The following is a 21,748-nucleotide window of genomic DNA, read 5'->3' as shown; positions in this document are numbered from 1 at the left end:
TCCAGACCCCTCTTCCCACTCTGGTTCTGAAGCATGAGGTAAATAAAAGCATCATCACTATATTGCAGGAGGGCTCGTAGAGGCTTTAGAAGAGAGGAAGGTGACAGGTATGGAACCGGAATGGCCAGACCTACAGTATCATTTGCTCAGCTACTGGTGAGGAAGAGTCCACTCCAGCCTTTAACTTCATTTAAAATGTAATAATTAATTGCTGCTTATGCTACAGCCTAAAGCTGCTTCCTGTTTCCAGTATAGGAATTACACTAGAAGCACAGCATTTATTCAGTGTATCAGCCCAGGATATGGTCATTACCACATTAAGAGGAAGAACTTTCAAGTTGTTATACTTGGCAATAACTGTATCCTGGAGTAACAAACTTCTTGCCATTCAGCTTGAGAGTTTTTAGGCATCTCCTCAGGAGAATAAACAGGAACACAGTGTCTCTTTCCCCTAAATGCAATTAATTAACTTTAAAATGGTTTTAAAGTGGTACCTAATTGGAAGATGCTGATGGTGACACCAGGATAAGCTAAAGAAAAGGATCTGTCTTCACGGAGCATTATTGTTACTCGATGTTCACCTGGTGCTGTCCCACACAGAATCACAGAATGTCAAGGATTGGAAGAGACTACAAAAGCTCATCCAGTCCATTCCCCCCGCTGGAGCAGGAACACCCAGATGAGGTTACATAGGAAGGTGTCCAGGCGAGTTGGAATGTCTGCAGAGAAGGAGACTCCACAACCTCCCTGGGCAGCCTGGGCCAGGCTCTGCCACCCTCACTGAGAAGAAGTTTCTTCTCAAATTTAAGTGGAACCTCCTGTGTTCTAGTTTAAATGCATTACCCCTTGTCCTATCATTGGTTGTCACAGAGAAGAGCCTGGCTCCATTCTCTTGACACTTACCCTTTCCGTATTTTACATACTTATAAACATGAATGAGATCACACCTCAGTGTCCTCTTGTCCAGCTCCAGAGCCCCAGCTCCCTCAGCCTTTCCTCACACGGGAGATGCTCCACTCCCTTCAGCATCTTTATTGCCCTGTGCTGCACTTTCTCCAGCAGTTCCCTGTCCTGCTGGAACTGAGGGGCCCAGAACTGGACACAATATTCCAGGTGTGGTCTCCCCAGGGCAGAGCAGAGGGGCAGGAGAACCTCTCTGACCTACTGACCACCCCCTTCTAACCCACCCCAGGTACCATTGCCTTTCCTGGCCACAAGGGCCCAGTGCTGGCTCATGGTCATCCTGCTGTCCACCAGGACCCCCAGGTCCCTTTCCCCTACACTGCTCTCTAATAGGTCATTCCTCAACTTATACTGGGACCTGGGGTTGTTCCTGCCCAGATTCAAGACTCTACACTTGCCCTTGTTATATTTCATTCAATTTTCCCCCGCCCAACTCTCCAGCCTGTCCAGGTCTCTGATGGCAGCACAGCTTCCAGTGTCAGCCACTTCTCCCAGTGTGTTGTCATCAGCAAACTTGTTCACAGTGCACTCTATTCCCTTATCCAAGTCATTGATGAACATATAGAATAGTACTGGTCCCAGTACTGACCCTTGAGGGACTCCACTAGATACAGGCCTTGCAGTGGGTGATGTGACACCAACACACCAGGGTGAGGAACAGCAAAGCTGGAAGTCGCCTCCATGGTACAGAAACTCCACAATGGAGTGGGTGTCCCCGAACAGCTTGTTGCTGATCAATTTGGGGTGGAGTTGTACCACGCTGGGGTGAGTAATGACCTTCTCAGAGGGTTGGTCACCAGGAGGAAATGCCACATCGAGCGGTGATTTAATTCTGCGGCTTGGCTTGGGTGCTTGGCAGTGCCTGTTGTTGGCCTCCTGGATTTCTTATTGTAGCAACGACTTATTTTAATTTTTTGAACCAGCTTGAAGTACCATATTTACTGACTCTTGTTTTCAACAAGAAAATAAGTAAATTTTAATTAATCCAAGCTGAAGTTAAAAAGAAAACGAGCCTCTGCATTGGAGGGGGTTAAGGGCCTGGAGTCTTTTGGCTCTTTTTTCCTATGGGATTCAGTCTGAGTGCTTGTTTCACTACTTTTCACTCTCCAAGCCTGTCCAGCTTGCTCTGTTGGGGTAGGACAGTCCTGTGGTATTGAATACCTGCTGTTTTCTGGCCAGTGAAACCTGCCAGAGTCTTTTTTTTGGCCTCTGAAGCACAGAATGGTTGGGACTTTATCCTTAATTCAGTTTAAAAGCTTCCCTAGCTCTTGCTTTGACGCTTCAACAGCTTGGTGAGCTGCACTTATCGTGCTAGGAGGGTGAGTTTGGAAATAGTGTACAGTACCACATGGCCCAGCTCACTGGGAAATGCTCCAGTATCCTGGGTACCTTGGAGTGCACCTGGAAGACGAAATGACTGTTACTTGCATCCGTTTTCAGGTAGGGGAATGATAACTTCAGCAGTAGCCTCGGTCCATGCTGTTCCTTTCCCCGTAACCTGGAATTGGCAGGTAGCGTTGAAAGGGCTCCACATGTCTTGGCTGTGGTAGGAGAGCTGGCTGGATGGACGTTTCCAGGAGGATTGGAGAGCTTGCTGGACACCCCATGCTCCTTCTGAGTTAGTGCTGGTGGGCGGGGGGTTACTGGAGATGCTGTGCTGGTACCAAGCACTTTTTGTGCTGTGCGAGCCAGCTCCTTACCTGGGAATCAGCAGAGTGATGAGCTGGGGAAGGTTCTGGAGCACAAGTGTGATGGGAACAGCTGAGGGACCTGGGGGTTCAGCTGGAGAACAGGAGCTGAGGGGAGACCTTCTGATCTCTGACCTGCCTGAAAGGAGCTTGGAGCATGGAGGGGGTTGGTCTCTTCTCCCAAGGAACAAGTGATAGGATGAGAGGAAATGGCCTCAAGTTGTGCCAGGGGAGGTTTAGATTGGATATGAGGAAAAATTTCTTCATGAAAAGGGTTGTTGGGCATTGGAACAGGCTGCCCAGGGCAGTGGTGGAGTCACCATCCCTGGAGGGGTTTAAATGATACATAGATGCGGTTCTTAGGAAGATGGTTTAGTGTCAGTGTTGGGTTAATGGTTGGATTTGATGATCTTGAGGGTCTCTTCCAACCAAAATAATTCTGTGATAAAAAACCAAGGACTTTTTCACTAAAGGTCAGACCTCACAGGACAGTTGAATGGCTCCACTTCCTCATTCTCACCAGCTCTGCTCACCTGACCCTTGGTGTAATGTGGCTCAGTTTGTTAAGCCACAAACAAGGTTTTTTCTCTGTCTGAATTGTCACCAGTGCTTGGGGATAAACTGGGTTCCTGAGGATGCAGCTGAACTCCAGGACTGGATCAACTTGCCATCTCTTGAAGTCTCCCACCTCCCCCCAAAAAAGGGTCCATGAGTATCAGACCAGTGCTAGGTTCTGTTTTCACATTTTTAGCTGACTTAAGAACCTGGGGCAGACCACTTCCCTTGTATTTTGAGGGTACCTTTTGATAAGTTTTTCATTTATTTCCTGTGAATAGCACTTAAAATGTTACTAGCTATAAATCGTACAAACACCGTTTAGCGTCTGTCTACTGAAGTTTCAATTGGCGTTAAGTCCCTACTGTTTCTGCCTAATTGGAACCAAGGAGGTGCTAATGCAAGAAACAAAATATGTAATAACCTTTTAATGTATTTTTGTTGGTTGAAGGAAAGATTTAATGACTTCCACTTGTTGTTGCTTTGTGTTTCTGCAGGGATGTGAAAGCAGGAAATATTCTTCTTGGAGAAGATGGCTCAGTGCAAATTGCAGGTAACTTTCCTGGTAGCTTTCAACAGACTTGAGGCATAACTGTGTATCCAAAGAGTTTAATGATCAAGAAGAAACTTGTGTAAAAACATTAACTTCAGCTCCTCAGAACAAACCCAACACCACCAAAAAATAAAACCACCACAAAACAGCCCAGAGTTTATTACATCTGTTATCTTGAAATACCATTCTTTGGAATGGTTACTATCAGCATGAATAAATCCTTTGACTATTAAGTCCTCAGAATCAATAGATTAGATAAAATTCTTGGCATAAGCTGGTAGATCTTCAAACCAGCGAATTCACAGGCTTGGAAGCGACTGTGCAGACCTCACTGATTCATCATTGATGCGTCAGGTGGTTCTCAGGAGGATTGTGGTGAACAGCAGATGAATTCATCACCTTATATCTGATGCTAAAAGTCACTTGCAGCTTTGCCTTAACCCGAGATCTGCTGGTCAAACTGCCCAGGTGGATGTTCCCCATTCCCCTTTAGTGGAACTGAGTGGCAGAGTTTAAGCTGAGTGCCCTAACCCAGCCCAAATTGGGGTGGCCCAAAAGCTTTATAAGCAGATTTGGAAGCACCTCAGCTGTTGTGCTGAGGGCCGAGGCTGGGAAGAATGTTCGGACAGTTGTTTTAGCTGGTACACGTGTGCCCAGAGTTGTCTGTTGTAGTAACTGTTGGCATGAGCTGCATCAGCACAGGTACGTTGAAAATGTGTAGATAAATTATATATCTGTAGAAGTGGGTGGTTTGGGTTTTTTTCATGCTAATTGGACTCATCTGATCTCTTCTTTCATATGTGGAAGTCTGTAGGAGCTTTTCTTCCAGAAATCATTAATAATAATGATTATTCTGAAAGGCCAGATTTTTGGATGGTGCTTTTAGAACCTGTGAGAGTTGTTCTTCCTCTTATTCCCAGTGTGCTGTTTTCCTACCCTTGATTCTTTAACCAACACAGAGGCTCCTCTCCAGCTGTCCTGTTCCTCAGGACTTTTGTCTTTCTAGTCCTTGTTGCCACCTCTGGCTGGAAGTGCAGAGCTCGCATCTGGTCCTGACATCTTAACAAACGTTCTTGTACATGTTTAACGTGTTCAGTCCTATATTTAATTGGAAGTAGCCACATCTGTTTGTGATCAGGTCTGTTCATTAGTGCCACGTCCTGCTGATGGGTGCAGCGGTGGGACAAGCCGGTGTGCTGAGGGATATGGACTCCTTTGCTATATTTGTCTGGATTTGCATCTTGGAATGAGAGGGGGAGGTTTGGCATGAGAGGAAATGGCCCCAAGTTGTGCCCAGAGGAGGTTTAGATTGGATATTAGGAAAAATTTCTTCCTGTAAAGTGTTGTCAGGCATTGGAACAGGCTGCCCAGGGAAGCGGTGGAGTTTCCATCCCTGGAGGGGTTTAATACACATGGAGATGAGGTTCTTAGGGACATGCTTTAGGGCTAGAGTTCAGTTAATGGTTGGACCAAATGATCTGGAGGTTCTCTTCCAACCAAAATGACTCTATGATTTGCAATGGACTGTCTTGAAACCAAGTAAATGCAGACCTATCTTACACCGCACACATGGGACACAATTTAATGACAGCGTTGGGTTAACAGTTGGACTCAATGATCTTGAGGGTCTTCCAACCAAAAGCATTTTATGATTCTATTTTCCACCATGAAACCGAACACATTGTGATGCACAGTTTTCTGTAGGTAGCTCTTCTCCCTCCGCACAAGGCAGCAAGCCCTTTTACAGAAGGACTTAACACCTGAAATACAGGATTTGTGTTTAAAACCTCAAGTTGCCTTGCTTTCCCTTTTAAGTCCCCACTGCTCTTCATGCCTGCTGTTATATTTGTAATGAAGTGTAAATAATTCATCCCATATGGCAGCTGATGGAAGGCAGGGTGTGTCTTCTAAAGTGCTCAAAGGAACAAACTTCATACAGTAAAATCCTTCTGGTTTTTTTCCATGTTGGTGCAAGGAGGTTACATTTAGGATTTGTAATTATACAGAGCTTTAGATTTTTTCTGGGAGAGGCTGCAAATACCTATTGCATTGACGTGATGAAGTTACTTCAACCATTCCTAGCAGAAAGCTGCTTGTGTTTCTCTTCCATGCGGGTGCCATGATTTGGGTATTTTTTTAATTAAGGCTCACTGGTAATAGGTACCTGATCATGTATTTTTTTGTTCTGCCATCCAGAGACCTGGACAGGCTGGAGAGTGGGGCAGGGAAAAATGTAATGAACAAGGCAAGTGTAGAGTCTTGCACCTGGGCAGGAACAACGCCAGGTTCCAGTATAAGTTTGGGAATGACCTGTTAGAGAGCAGTGTAGGGGAAAGGGACCTGGGGGTCCTGGGGACAGCAGGATGACCGTGAGCCAGCACTGAGCCCTTGTGGCCAGGAAGCCAATGGTACCTGGGGTGGGTTAGAAGGGGGTGGTCAGTAGGTCAGAGAGGTTCTCCTGCCCCTCTGCTGTGCCCTGGGGAGACCACACCTGGAATATTGTGTCCAGTTGTGGCCCCTCAGTTCCAGCAGGACAGGGAACTGCTGGAGAGAGTCCAGCGCAGGGCAACAAAGATGCTGAAGGGAGTGGAGCATCTCCCGTGTGAGGAAAGGCTGAGGGAGCTGGGGCTCTGGAACTGGACAAGAGGACACTGAGGGCTGACCTCATTAACAGTTATAAATACATAAAGGGTGAGTGTCAGGAGGATGGAGCCAGGCTCTTCTCGGTGACAACCAACAGTAGGACAAGGGGCAATGGGTGGAAACTGGAACATAAGTTTCCACTTAAATTTGAGAAGGAACTTCTTCATGGTGAGGGTGGCAGAGCCTGGCCCAGGCTGCCCAGGGGGGTTGTGGAGTCTCCTTCTCTGCAGACATTCCAACCCGCCTGGACACCTTCCTGTGTAACCTCATCTGGGTGTTCCTGCTCCATGGGGGGATTGCACTGGATGAGCTTTCCAGGTCCCTTCCAACCCCTGACATTCTGTGATTCTGTGAATAATTTGTAGTTGACAAATAGTTTGAAGGTTGACTAGTCTTATACAGATTTCAGAGGCTTTATTTTGTCTTGTTATTTGTCCATATATGCCCTGGACTGAACTGTCTACCAGTGATTTAGATGTGCAACGTTGAAGTTGGGAAATCCACCTCTTTGCCCGTTCTGTGAAAGCAACATTGCAAAGTTCCCTCTTTACAGATTCTTGCTTTGAACGCGCGAAAGCACCGAGGCTGTAACCTTTCATGGGACAGAACAGAGCAACTGAAACCAAGGGCAGCGAGTTCACGGCAGCGGCAGGAAGCACTTCGGTTTTTGCAAAGGCAGCTGATGACTTGAAAGAAATAAAAATAAAGGAGTGACCCAATGGTTGGGAAGATCCTGACCTGGCCGTAACATGAGATTTTTTGTTTTGGTGGGAATTTCTGACACTTGGGGCTCCTTTCTTCCTGACGCAGGATGAAATAGCTAAATTCCTCCCGAATTCTTTTGAGGAATAAAATACGCTGGAAGGAAACCAATCCCAAGAAAGTGAGTTTTATTTCAATGAGATCAAAGCACTTGCCTTTGACAATAGCATAAACGTATATTATGAATAATTCTGTTGAGTGCTTCAATTATCAGCTGGGTGACATCAGCATGTTCCCATGAAATAAATGTGTTTAAGTTTCACTGGAAAGTTACACTATGAGGAAAAAGAGGTTGATCAGCTGTGGAATGAAGCCTGAGGGTCAGAATGAATGGGGCACCTCCCTTGAAGGAGCTGGTTTGGTGTATGTAAAAAATGCAAATAATGTAGCAGGAAAGAATGACTTCAGTTCTTTTATAATGACTCCTTTCCCTTTTGCCATCCCTCTATCCAAACTGCCTTGTTTTGAAGGTCTTTTTCAGTGTTTGGCCTTTGCAGCCTCTTGTTCTTGTGTGTTTCCTGCTGCTTGACACATTTCATGCTGCTTATTTCAGAAGAAATGTAAATCCTAAAGGTAAGGAATGTAAATCTGAAACTGGAAATCCTTTTGAAAACAAAACAACACCAAAAAACCCCAAAGCTTCTTTGAGATTTATTTACAAAAATATGTTTGAGCCTGTAGTGGAGGAAACTTGAACTATTGCTCCACAACACGTCAGTGAATTTAATTATAAGACTTGGGCCACTCTCACTGTATAGAATTTATGGCAATAATTTTGCTGCAGGATTGTACAGTTCTAACCAGTGAAAACTTAGTCTCTTTAATTCATTTGGGCTGTGTGGTTCTATCAAAGCTGAACAGAAAATGCAGCTTGAGGAAGGCGAGTCTGATGTTCCTGAGGTTGGTTGTAACTCGGAGTTGGTGGCTGTGACTTGGATGTGAAAACTGCTGGTAGGAGCCTGCGAGCTGCTGTGGGCACAGGAAAAGCTGTGGAGTACAACTCGGAGTTTGGAGGAATTTGCTTGAAGTAGGAATTCTAAAAATTCTTCTCCTGGCCTGCAAAGATGCACCAAATGCTGGGATTCACAGAATCACAGAATGTCAGGGATTGGAAGGGACTACAAAAGCTCATCCAGTGCAATCCCCCCATGGAGCAGGAACACCCAGATGAGGTTACACAGGAAGGTGTCCAGGCGGGTTGGAATGTCTGCAGAGAAGGAGACTCCACAACCCCCCTGGGCAGCCTGGGCCAAGCTCTGCCACCCTCACTGAGAAGAAGTTCCTTCTCAAAGTGGAACGTCTTGTCTTCCAGTTTGAACCCATTACCCCTTGTCCTATCATTGGTTGTCACTGAGAAGAGCCTGGCTCCATCCTCCTGACACTCACCCTTTACATATTTATAAACATTACTGAGGTCACCCCTCAGTGTCCTCTTGTCCAGCTCCAGAACCCCAGCTCCCTCAGCCTTTCCTCACACGGGAGATGCTCCACTCCCTTCAGCATCTTTGCTGCCCTGCGCTGGACTCTCTCCAGCAGTTCCCTGTCCTGCTGGAACTGAGGGGCCACAACTGGACACAAGATTCCAGGTGTGGTCTCCCCAGGGCAGAGCAGAGGGGCAGGAGAACCTCTTTGACCTACTGACCACCCCCTTCTAACCCACCCCAGGTCCCATTGGCTTCCTGGCCACAAGGGCCCAGTGCTGGCTCATGGTCACCCTGCTGTCCCAGGACCCCCAGATCCCTTTTCCCCTACGCTGCTCTCTAATAGGTCATTCCCCAACTCATACTGGGACCTGGGGTTGTTCCTGCCCACATACAAGACTCCATACTTTCCCCTGTTATATTTCATTACATTTTTTCCTGCCCAGCTCCCCAGCCTGCCCAGGTCTCTGGATGGCAGCACAGCTTCCAGTGTCAGCCACTCCTTCCAGCTTGGTGTCATCAGCAAACTTGCTGATAGTACACTCTGTTCCCTCAATTCGGTATTTTTGCTCATGTCTTTTTACTCTATTTTTAACTGGGTAGCTCCTTTTGCTTTTGAGATGTGCATTCACTAAAGCAAGACATAAAATCACCTTTAACAGATCAAGCTAACCAGTGAGACCTAAACCGAGGCTGTTTGCTTCTATCTTAACATCTTTTATTTTAGTTTATTTTTTTCCCCAAGGGCACTGGTTTGAGCTTGTGGCTTGGCACGGACTTTTTGGAGCCTGTTACAATTCAGAGAGTATCGCTTTCTCAGTTTGGAGTGTTCTCCTGCACTTTGAATTAATCTTTCCTCTGGAGAGAGCAGGACTCTTTCCCAGATACCATTGTTGTGGGCCGTGCTGATGGTGGTTGCAATGTAAATTGAGATAGCCGCGTTCTTTTGTGTTCCAGCCTCGCTGTGGCAGTTATTGTGTTTTTTAATTTAATCAGAGCATAAAACCTCTCTGCCCTGACATTTACCAGTTCCCTGGAGTCTCAAAGCCGCGTGGGTAAAAACTCTTTATCAACATAAACTGCATCGCCACTAATATTGCTGCATGAACCCCGAGACGACTTCTCACAGTAAGCAAGGCTTAATATTCTTTGGTTTATTTAACTGTGCCGGCCCTATAAATTATTGTGAAATGGAATGAGTCTTGATAGGCTGGGAAGGGATGGGAGAGGTTGAGGGGAGCTCTCCCAGGGTACATGAGACTTGCTTGGTATGAACCATCTCCATCCATAGCACATGAGCATCCTTGAGACTGGTCTAAATCTTTCCTTCTTCCCCTGGTTTTCTCCATTTGGATATTAATAATATCACCCAAGCTGCTGTGATTGAATGTGAAGAAGAAAGGGCCTACCCAAGGCTGAAAGGCACATGTCCCTCCACGTGTGGGGTTTTTTCTATTGTAAGAACAGTAACATGAATATGTTCAGGTTTTAAAACCGGTCGGCATTGTTAACACGTGCTGTGAGTGGCGCTCGCTGGGTCCCGGGCTGGTCGCCTTGCCAAGTGCTTGAAGTAGATTTAAGATTTCACAAAGTCGTTCAGGACTTGCTAATTGATACCGGGCAAATTGCCCAACCCCTCTCGCTTTATCTATTTATAAAATGGGGATAGTTAAGGCCAGGCGAAAACTTGTGTAACTGAATTTGTGTAACTTTCCACAAATCCATGCCAGCTTGTCACCGGTTCGCTGTGTTCCTGAGTGCTCTTAATTCATTGTACTAAAATAGCACTCTACATAAACATTGAGCTGTGGTGCGGGCGCACTCATTCTCCCACTTTCCCATAGGAAACTCTTAACTTTGGGAGATTAAATTGCTTTAAAAAGGGGCAAGACACACATCTATAATAAGGAGAAGAGTGCTGAATGCATGACTGACTCAAACAGAGTTGTATTGTGGGCATGTCTGAACTTCTTCTCCCTTTAAAAAGATAGGCAAACCCACTTTTCTCTATGTTTGGTGGGGAGTTTTGGTGCCTCCCCTGCAGCAGCACGATGTGAAGTAACTTGCTCTTTGTGTCGCTTGTAATATCTGCGTTTCCTAAAGAGATGTTGCTCTGTTGGGTTGTTGAAACAGCTTGTGAAATCCTCCGAGGGCGGTTGCTGCACACGGCCTGGCCTTTGGCGTCCTGAAGTTACTTTGTGCATCTCTATTAACGTGCTGTTGGGGCTTGGGTTTAGCTGTGATCTTTGTTTACTCAGCAGAGGGATTTCATCCTTCTTTTATGTGCACTGACTTTATTGTGGAAAGGCTAAACTTGTGAATCATGTAAAAAGAAAGCTGCTGTTCTGCATATTAATTGATTAGAAATATGTGACTGTAGAGATCTAATGGGAGATCCAAATGAGAATTTGGTAGAGCAACTGCATATTTGTAGCTCCAGTACTACTGAGTAGCCATATAGTCTTTCGAGGAAAGAAGTTTTTGATCTTTATTCTTCACTAAAGTTCCTTTTCTCTGGTGTCTCCCACTGTGTTCTCAGCTCAGAATTGCTGTTTAGCACCAGGTTCCTCCTTTTCTTGCCAGACTTTATTCATCCTCAGTGCTCTAAAAGCTGGGAGGTTTGCAGAAATACACCAAGTTACAACTACAAATATTTTCTGATGGTGAACATCTGTATCTAGTGCTGTCTTCTGAAATAATACCTTTATTTTTGCTCGAGGGGGAATAATATATCAGCTACCCAAGTTTAAAAACAACTTTTAAAGGTCTCATGTCAAGATGGGTTTATTAGAATCATAGAACCATTTTGGTTGGAAGAAATTCTCAAGATCATTGTGTCCAACTGTTAACCCAACAGTGGCACTAAACCATGTCCCTAAGAACCTCATCTGTGCATCATTTAAACCCCTCCAGGGATGGTGACTCCACCACTGCCCTGGGCAGCCTGTTCCAATGCCCGACAACCCTTCCCATTAAGAATCTTTTCCTAATATCCAATCTGAACCTTCCCTGGTGCAACTTGAGGCCATTTCCTCTCATCCTATCACTTGTTCCTTGGGAGAAGAGACCAACCCCCTCCATGCTCCAAGCTCCTTTCAGGCAGTTCAGAGATCAGAAGGTCTCCCCTCAGCTCCTGTTCTCCAGCTGAACCCCCCAGGTCACTCAACCGCTCCCATCACGCTTGTGCTCCAGCCCCTCACCAGCTCTGTTCCCTTCTCTGAACTTGCTCCAGCACCTTAAGGTCTTGCTTGTCTTGAGTGGCCCAAAACTGACCCCAGGATTTGAGGTTTGGCCTCCCCAGTGCCCAGTCCAGGGGTGTTTTGTGCTCCTGCTCCTCTGAAGTTGGGAACTGCTGCTTTAGACTCTGATCCAAACCCACCAGACTATGTAGGAGCCTCTTTGATGTTAGTGACCTTTGATATGGCCAAGGAGAGATGATTTTCCATGTCTGATCTCTAGATTTGAATTAAACGATCTAATTATGATACTGTAGAAATTTCTCTTCCCTATATACCCAGCCGTGATGGTACCTGATGCAATGTGGTCCTGCCCCAGCGTTCTTGTGTTGGCGAGTTGTTTAGGTCTTTGTTTCTGCAATCCAAAATAGTAAGAGAAGATATTTCCTTTCAGCTTTTGCGTTTCTTGAGTGGCCAGAGTGGTTTTCAAATTGGGCAACCTTAGCAGCAGGAATTGTTGCCTAACACTGAGCTTTTTCAAACACTTCATTCTGCAACTTCATTGCCACTGTAGCATATTTTGTAGGCGATGTGGTTTGCAACACATGATGTTTCTACTGAAAAGGATGAAATTGGCCATGTTTAGTGCAAAACCTGCATCAGCAGGATTATTTCCATTCTGGATTGGTTTTGCTCTTGTATGAGTGTCTGGAGATTTTCTTTTCTAACAAGTCTTTGCTTTATATCACTGAAACGGGTCCAGCAGATGAATCTTTCCTACATTGCTTCAGAAAAGTGATTTAAAACCGATGATCCTACCACTTGCATCCAGACATCCTGCAGACTTTTATTTGCCAGCAGACTGCTGGAAATCTACAGGTTTTGGGCTCTTTTAGAATATCTGACAGTTGCTGGATTCCCAGCAGTGGTGGTTACTGGTATGGCAACCCAGGACTGTGCATTTCCAGTTCCTCCCCAATTCTGGTGATGAATGCGGCTCTTTCCAGCCAATACCAAGTACAAACTGGCGAAGAGTACAAATGTAAACCCTTGTGAGCTCTTGTACCTCTTGAATTTCATGAGGTTTCCCATTTTCTAGAGTTAATTTGCAATAACCTGGTTCTGTTTTAGCCTTTCTGAGGGTAGTTAACAGTGGCGGAGAGAATGGGATGCGGGTTGTACCCACAGCTCAGAAATAAGAGTTGAGCCCTAACTTGTGGTCGGGATCTTACTTTATTGCTTTATAGATATTTCTTGAGAGCAGGCACATTCTTATCTTAATAGTTGGGACTTGGATGAAGTTAATAAGATGACATTTGAGAAGATGGTTTCAGAGTCTTCCCTTCCAGCAGAGCAGCTCAGGCTGGTTCTGCCTGTTTTAACCCACTTGAAATGAGGGAAATTGATCGGGAAAACATTGAATAAATCAACTATGTAACAGAATACAGTTGAATTCTGTTTTAAGCTTTCCAACTAGAATTTATAAACTTGGATTTGATGTGAGATGCTGTGTAAAGGACTTGTGTATTTACTGCGGGAATGCGTTTACTTGGAATGGCATTTTCTTTACCCTCCAAATGACTGCATGGAAACTTGAGGTAAGATAATATACACAAGTTCAAATACAGCACATCACAAGAAAATGCTGATGGCACTTGGACAAGTTTCTATTAGTGTCCTGTTATTTAAAAGAACTTCTAATTGCTCTTGTGTTTAGAACAATAGATGATACAAGATGTCCTGTAATGAGCAGTAAAGCGCAAGTAATTTTACTCTGAACTTTTTAGGAAGGTCGTTCTGTTTTCTGAGAAAAGCAGGGATGGTGGAGGATCTCAAAGCAAAATCCCTGTTGCAAAAGTGGCTTTCCAGAAAAATACAGATTATAGTGATCCATCTAAAATTTCAGGGTTAGTGGGGAAAATACAATGGAACAGGATAGCGAACAGGACAGCGTATCTGGAAGAAGCTGAACCCTAATGAAAAGCCATTTGCTAGTGCTTGTTTTAGCCCTGGGATTTCAATACAACTTTCTTTAGTGTCACCTTTCAGTTATCCATGTCCAGTATTGTAGTGAGCACAGAGTTCCTGTCCTTGGACAACTCTGACCTAAGCGAGCTGGAAGTTCTCACCACAGTGTTCCTGGAGTGATTATTCCAGTGGTATTTCTCAAATATTGAAAGAGTGAGGAGGGGCTCATTGCGCTGCTGGTGTGATGCAGAGGAAGCTTGGAGTGTCCCCACATGGGTGCCATTGCTTGGAAATCATACAGGGGGATTTTATTACAGTGGATTCCTCAGTTTGGACAACATCCTTAAGTTATTCCATGGCTCCTGTAATAAATCTTTTGCTTTTACACTTAACTGTGTCAGCTGAGTTTCAAGAATTTCCAAACCAGTTGTGGTCAATAATGTTTTGGTTTTATGTGAAATAGCCCTCAAATGTCAGAGATTTATCTTCCAAGCCTGTCACCAATCTCAAAACCAGAATTTGATGTTTTGATTGCTTGTATGGTCGGATGTGTGAATAAAATGGCATTATGGAGAATGACCCATTGCAGGTCTATAATTCTGCAATACATAATACTGTTAATATTTGCAACAAGAAAGCCAGGCACATTAAAAGTGACTTCCTAACACTTCGCTGTCTTGACTGCATCCTGGAGGTACCAACCCCTTATTCTGGAGGGGAGGCCTTCTTGCTCTCTACAACTACCTGAAAGGAGCTTGGAGCATGGAGGGGGTTGGTCTCTTCTCCCAAGGAACAAGTGATGGGACAAGAGGAAGTGGCCTCAAGTTGCACCAGGAGAGGTTTCGATTGGATATTAGGAAAAACTTCTTCACAGAAAGGATTGTCAGGCTTTGGAAGAGACTGCCCAGGCAAGTGGTGTAGTCACCATCACTGGACGTGTTTAAAAGGTGTTTAGATGAGGTTCTTAGGGCATGGTTAATGCTAGAGTTAGGTAATGGTTGGACTTGATGATCCTGAGGGTCTCTTCCAATCTAAATGACTCTATGATTCTATAAGCAGTGTAGTTTGATGCAAATTGGGAAGAAATAGTTTGATATTAGTAGTTCTCCTGTCACCTGATTTATTTTTTTTCTCCAAGGAAAGTCTGCCATATTTTCTTGAACAACCTGGTTACCCCATCTTTTGTGATGTTCTCAGAACACACTATAACTCATTGCTATCCCGCTGCTGTTCATAGATCCTGTTTTCCATGTCATTCTTAATTGCATAAAGCACCTCTGCTATGTTTGAAAGCGTAGCTTTTATGTAAAGGAATGATTTGCTTGAAGTAATACAATTGCCACTGAGCACATGGGCCATCCTGGAGCATCCTTCATCCTGTGGAAGATGTTTCGGGTGGGGGTGACACTGTGCAGAGCGTGAATCCCTCTCTGTAAAGCTGCTCCTCGGTTTGGTAACACTGCTGTGTGTCAGGAACCGCTCCAAGCTCTGTTAAAGCACTGAGCATCTCAGTGATGGAAGATTACTGAGCAAAGCGTATTCTGGTAATAAAACATCCAGAATAAGGGGCTGGTACCTTCAGGATGCAGTTAGGACAGCGAAGTGTTAGGAAGTCACTTTAATGTGCCTGGCTTTCTTGTTGCAAATATTAACAGGGCGCTAATTGAAGTTCATTTATGGCTTGTTGTGTGTGTAGATAAAGCTCTGGCTGTCAGCGGCAGGTCTGCTGGGGCTGTAATGTGACCAGTGGGCTGTGATGGAGAGTGGAATTTTCCTCTGTGCCGGCCAGCGCTGAGAGCTCTGGTAATTGAATGCTGAACTCCAGACCATTCGTTTACCAGCACTCTTAGTGAACTGTTGATCATTCTTCGTTCATTAGGAAACTCCTCATGCGTAACTGCTTAATAGATGGCTGGGAATACCAGGGGAAAGGCGGGGGGACAAGCCTTCAGTTTGTTCAGGATGCATTCTTAATAAATATCTCTTCTTGTTTTCTTTTCAGACTTCGGTGTCAGTGCATTTCTGGCCACTGGTGGTGACATTACCAGAAATAAAGTCAGGAAAACTTTTGTGGGCACACCTTGCTGGATGGCACCAGAAGTGATGGAGCAGGTGAATTGGTTTTGCTACTGTCCTCTGAGCTGATCTGCACCTGGGACTCCCTGTTATCAGGAATGGCTGTATTGACTTGAAACTAGATAATAATTTGGGATCCTATAACTCTGTTTAAAACCACAGGATTGTCTTTGATTTGCCCGTTGTGGTCAGGCTTATATTGGGGAGTATTCAGGTATTTTTGCTGTTTTCCTTCTCTTCAGGCTCCTACCAAAGGTGAGAATGAGACAGCTCAGCTGTTGCATAAGGAAGATTAACCTGCCCCTCCTTCCTGCCTAAACGTGAGGTAGAATATGAAGTTTCACACGTGGTAGATGTACACGTGTACAGCTCAATAGTGTGCTCATCTGCCTTTGCAAGTACAAGAATTGAGAGTATCGCAACACGTCAGAGTGGGGAGTTGTTACAGTCCCAAAGAGGCGTTTTGCAGCAGCTGGCTTTTGCATTGAAGTTCAGTGCTACAAGCATTTTGAAAACTGTCTCTCATCACCTTAAAGTGTTTGACAGAGGCCTGAGCTCAGGCTTTGACATGAGGAAGACATTGTTTTATTAAAATAAACCAACCTTGGTTTTTTGCCTTACTGTTTTGAAAGTGAGGCAGTTTCAAGATCATCCTAAAAGATAAAATCAAATACAGCAGTGGTAAAACTTGAATGCTCTTCTTTTTCCTATATTTAAAACTTTCTGAGGAACTGAGATAATTTTGAAGTAGTTTAAATATATTATTGATGAAGGGCTTCCCATGGTGGCCTTGAGAGGCTGGTGCGCTCCTGCAAACTCCTTGAGTACCAATCTAACACCGTAGGGTACAAGACACCTTCCCCAAGTCAGGACTAGTCTTTGTGAACTTCTGAACTGCTCCATTGCCATATACTCTGCATCTTTTGATTTAAAAATTTAAAAAAAAAGAAAAAAAAGTATTGGTGTTTCCAAAACTAGAAGAAGGTTCACAGAAATGACAGAATGTCAGGGGTTGGAAGGGACCTCGAAAGCTCATCGAGTGCAATCCCCCCATGGAGCAGGAACACCCAGATGAGGTTACACAGGAAGGTGTCCAGGCAGGTTGGAATGTCTGCAGAGAAGGAGACTCCACAACCCCCCTGGGCAGCCTGGGCCAGGCTCTGCCACCCTCACCATGAAGAAGTTCCTTCTCAAATTTAAGTGGAACCTTTTGTGTTCCAGTTAGAACCCATTACCCCTTGTCCTGTCACTGGTTGTCACTGAGAAGAGCCTGGCTCCATCCTCCTGACACTCACTCTTTAGATATCTGTAAACATTACTGAGGTCACCCCTCAGTGTCCTCTTGTCCAGCTCCAGAGCCCCAGCTCCCTCAGCCTTTCCTCACACGGGAGATGCTCCACTCCCTTCAGCATCTTTGTTGCCCTGCGCTGAACTCTCTCCAGCAGTTCCCTGTCCTGCTGGAACTGAGAGGCCACAACTGGACACAATATTCCAGGTGTGGTCTCCCCAGGGCAGAGCAGAGGGGCAGGAGAACCTCTTTGACCTACTGACCACCCCCTTCTAACCCACCCCAGGTACCATTGGCTTCCTGGCCACAAGGGCCCAGTGCTGGCTCATGGTCATCCTGCTGTCCACCAGGACCCCCAGGTCCCTTTCCCCTACACTGCTCTCCAACAGGTCATTCCCCAACTTATACTGGAACCTGGGGTTGTTCCTACCTAGATGTAAGACTCTACACAAAGGTTGTCCCTTTTCTGTCCCTTGTGTCCTTTCCTGGGGTGCAGGACTCATTGAGCTGACCAGGACCTAATGATGCTGCTCTAGGCCACAGGACAACAGAGGGAGTGAAAAAAAGGTCTTAAGGAAGGTGCTAAAAGGGGAAATGAATATTTTAGTGACAGACAGGAGGTTCTTGGTGCAACAGTTGTGTTTCTGAAAGAGACTTTCTAGGGTGTCCAACACTTGTGCAAGGGCTGTGTGCATCTGACTTGGTGCAAATATGAGGTGAGGCTGGATTTTTGGATGCTGATGTGAAATCCTTTGGCATCCACGTACATCCCTGTGCTGGCTTCCAGCAGGTGTCACTCTGGGCCGCTAAATCCAGCCCAGGAGAAAGGGTTGCTGTAAGTTAGACTTCCATCCGCAGATATAATTGACCCAGCTCCATCTGGATTGCTTTCAGTATCGTTAAGTTCCTTTAGCATGTAACTACGTGATAGCTTGGCATTGTCTTTCAATGTGTGTTCACTTGATGGATTTATGGCAAAGAAAACCTGATGTGCTGCTCTAGAGGGCTCTGAAGTTTTACTTTTCATTTGCAAGCAGGATTATATGAGAAAAGTAGAAAAAAATCCACTGAACAGTTAAAACCCCAGTGGGGAATGGGAAACTGGACAGTGTATAGATGTGCTGCAAGATTAACTGAAATATAAAGCTAAAGAATGTCCCAAAGTTATTATTAAAACTTAAAAATTGAGAGGAGGGGGGGCAGAACCCAAACCCTTACACCATATTTTTCCTGCGCTGCATTCTTTTAAATTATATCTGGGCTTTAGGTAAATGACTCAAAATGTGTTCCTAGTCATGGTGTCCATAAACCGCGGTGCTTCGAGGAGCTTCTTAGACCATTAAGGCTCATGAAAACCTGCAGAGCTGATGAAATTAGTGCAAGATATAAACTGCTGTTGCTATCATAAAATTCACTTCAACTCTAGTACTATACAACAAATAGTGCAAGAAGGTTTTTTGTTTGTTTGCCAAAATACAAGATCACCTTCAAGGTAGTTTGGGAAACATTTTTGGCCTCCTCACAATGAGTATCTTTCTGAAGCTCACTAGGTTAGCTGAACACAATAACCCTATTAGCTTTGCTCTATTTCAATATTCATTTTTCCATAGTGTAGCGAGAAGAAATACAAACCATTCCTTTGATTTTTGTAGCCGCTGTTGAAATTAGTACATAATGTCTCTCCCCTGCAGCAGAGAAAGCAAGTGCCAAAATATTACCTAATGATAGTGAGGAAGTAACCGCTTTGGCGTATGAAATATTTTTTCCTGTGCATGAAAGGAAGCAAAAGCTATAAATTTTCCTCAACAAGCTTGTGTTTAATGTCAAGCGCAGAAGCGACTATTAATTAGTGGATGGAAATATTAATCTGAAGGCAGGAACCAGGGGCTTTTAACTGAGCTGGTGTGGACCAGAGTTTCAGGATTGAGCATGTTTGCAGTCAGATTGATTAAGCGGTTGAGTAAGAGTGTAGTAAGGCTTATGTCCCAAGGATATAACCGTCCGTCTATTGAATAGGAGAGTTTCATTAGGCTGTTTAATGACTCGCTGTGTCGTTGTGTAGAAGTCGGAGCCTGGGTTAACCCAATGCCCCTTTGTTTCACACGTGGAGAGGTTTATGGCAGAGCGGTCACTGTTGTACAGTCCACAACCATCATTTTCATCAGATTGATTTCTAAAACACCTCTTTGAAGGTATGAGGAACTGGGTGAAGTGTCCTGTCCATCTCTTTAATACTGTAGTGCTGGTCTTCCTGAATTTGAGAGGGAAGGGAGAAAGGAGGTGTAATACACTAAAAAAAGGGATTGTAGCGTGGGCTACCAGGGGGCACACGCTAAAATCCTCTCATGTTTTTCAGGTCAGAGGATACGATTTCAAGGCAGACATCTGGAGCTTTGGGATCACCGCTATCGAACTGGCCACAGGGGCAGCTCCTTACCATAAATACCCGCCGATGAAGGTGAGCAGCTCTCCTGATACTTGTGCAAGATAAAGGATCACTGTGTTCTGTGGGTGTTTCCAAGAATTTGGCCAGCGTTCTTCCTTGGAGAGTTTGTTCTCTCCGCTTGCACTTGTGGATCCTAATATTCTTGGGTTTGTCTGAAGTCACCTTTTAAAAACACATCACTTAATTGTTATTATCTGAAATTGCACAGTTCTTACTTAGATCCTGAGTCTCGCCAGGGTCACCAGTTTTGAGGGAAGTGCTGTGTTTTTATCGTGGAATGTCTGAAGGCAGCAGATTTTTTAGGGGTATAAATAGTGATTCAGAACCTGTTATCTGGCATCCAGTGATGCTCGGATGGCAAACCATTCCTTTACCTACACTGATAATCCTTCTTGATACCTCTCCTGTTACCAGTTATCCAAAAGAATATCTTATTTTGTTTAATGCCAACATAGTGCTGTCAGTCACAGAAGCAGTAGGAAGTACCCCATCAGTATGAAATGGTGTGGTGTCAGCAACATTAACATTTCATTGAAGTTGAGGTGGAGAAATTGTTCTCATTTTAACATTGATGCTTCAAAAATCTTTTTAAAGTATCTTGAACTTTAGAACACCTTATAGTTTGGCCAACTTTCCTTATTTCCTGACTCTTGAACTAGGAGCTACTTCTAACATGCTGCTCTATCAGAGAGTCTGTGTCCTAAAGTTGATGGAGTCAACCCCATCAGTTGAGGTCTGAAGCGTCTAGTCCTACAGAGCTTTGGGATCTTCCTCCTTAGCCCCTTTGAGACCTGATGGGACATTGTCCCAGTCTGAAAGTTTTCAGTCCCTTCTGCACTTCCCATCCTCTTCTATTCCCGGGATGCTCCCTCAGATCAAACAGGAGGGGATGGAGAACCCCTTCTAACCTTTATGGTTAGACTAGTTCCCTGGGGTATGAGACCTATGGTTGCCAAGTCCCTCAGTTTTGGGCATATCATGGAGCAAGTTTTCCTTTTCTGAGTCTTTTACCTGCTGGAGTGTTGGGTGAGGTGGGTGTCACCTCTTCAGGACTGGGCTGTGTCCTCTCTCACCCTGCGATTACAACAGCATATGGGAATCACAGAATCACTTCAGTTGGAAGAGATCCTCAGGGTCATCGAGTCCAACCATAACTTAACTCGAGCACTAAACCATGTCCCTCAGAACCTCATCTCTGCATCTTTTAAACCCCTCCAGGGGTGGGACTCCACCACATCCCTGGGCAGCCTGTTCCAGTGCCTGACAACCCTTTCTATGAAGATTTTTCTTCCTAATATCCAATCTAAACGTCCACAACTTGAGGCTGTTTCCTCTCATCCTGTCACTTGCTCATTACAACAGGCACATCCATGTATCACTTTAAATACCAGGATTTTGCAGTGGTTTAACTCTCGTAGAACAGAATTAATTTTAAGATCTGTCACCTCTGCGCAGGGACTGTTGAACAGCTGGTTTAGAAATGCCACTAAAGTTGGTATAATACTATATCAGTGGCTGTGGCAGAGCAGTGAGGAGTTCAGGGAGATGTGCAGCTGATTTAATTGTCGCTGTTTTCACTGAGATTTCTTTCTGCGCTGTGATTATCTGGTAGCATTTTGCAGTAGCTCCTGCAAGCAGTACTTCCATTCATTGTGTTTGGAATGCATGTGCTTTAGCTTTGAATACAATGATGCCCTATTTAGTATCGTGTGTTTTCATATAGTAGATAAAATCATGAGTTTTCGATTCTCTTAGGTATGGGTTCCCATTGTGCAGCCTGCAAGAGGACTCCTGTGTTTTATTTATTGAATGTAATTGCATTTCCCTGCAGATTAATTTTGTTATGCAGCAAAATGCCCCATGCATTAAGTGACCCTCCGAGGAGAAAGGGAAAAAAGCAGGGATTTCTGTCAGGGACTGTGTAATTTTAGGTAGATTGATGGGCTCTTGCTGCCCTAAGCAATCTAGCTCTTGAAAGCTATTTAAATGCGCTGTGTGCTGCTTCCTTTTCTAAAAATAGATCTTCGTTTGCATGTAGGTGACAAGTGAAAATGGAAATGAGTAATTTTCTTCCTTCAGAATATCTGAGTGATGTGAAGGAAATAATCAGTTTGGCTTGATGGGTGCTTGTGTGAGAAATGTCTTTACTCGCTGTCACATTGGTACATGGAAGCGAACCCTGGTATTTTTTTATGTTGCCCTTCTGCCT

At 44.7% G+C, this 21,748-nt stretch overlaps 1 protein-coding gene across 1 annotated transcript in view; it reads left to right on the top strand.

Moving 5' to 3' along the window:
• Nucleotides 1-21,748, top strand: part of OXSR1 (oxidative stress responsive kinase 1) — a 102,395-nt gene that overhangs the window by 58,721 nt on the left and 21,926 nt on the right. The window contains exons 5-7 of the mRNA XM_080339339.1: nucleotides 3,704-3,759; nucleotides 15,732-15,841; nucleotides 19,450-19,551. Coding sequence (XP_080195465.1) covers nucleotides 3,704-3,759; nucleotides 15,732-15,841; nucleotides 19,450-19,551 — 268 coding nt within the window. The remainder of the gene's footprint in view (nucleotides 1-3,703; nucleotides 3,760-15,731; nucleotides 15,842-19,449; nucleotides 19,552-21,748) is intronic.

This window comes from Nesoenas mayeri (assembly GCF_963082525.1).
Source record: "Nesoenas mayeri genome assembly, chromosome: 2".
Lineage (NCBI taxonomy): Eukaryota > Metazoa > Chordata > Aves > Columbiformes > Columbidae > Nesoenas > Nesoenas mayeri.
Note: the sequence above shows the minus strand (reverse complement) of the source record. Positions and strands in the feature narration are given on the sequence as shown.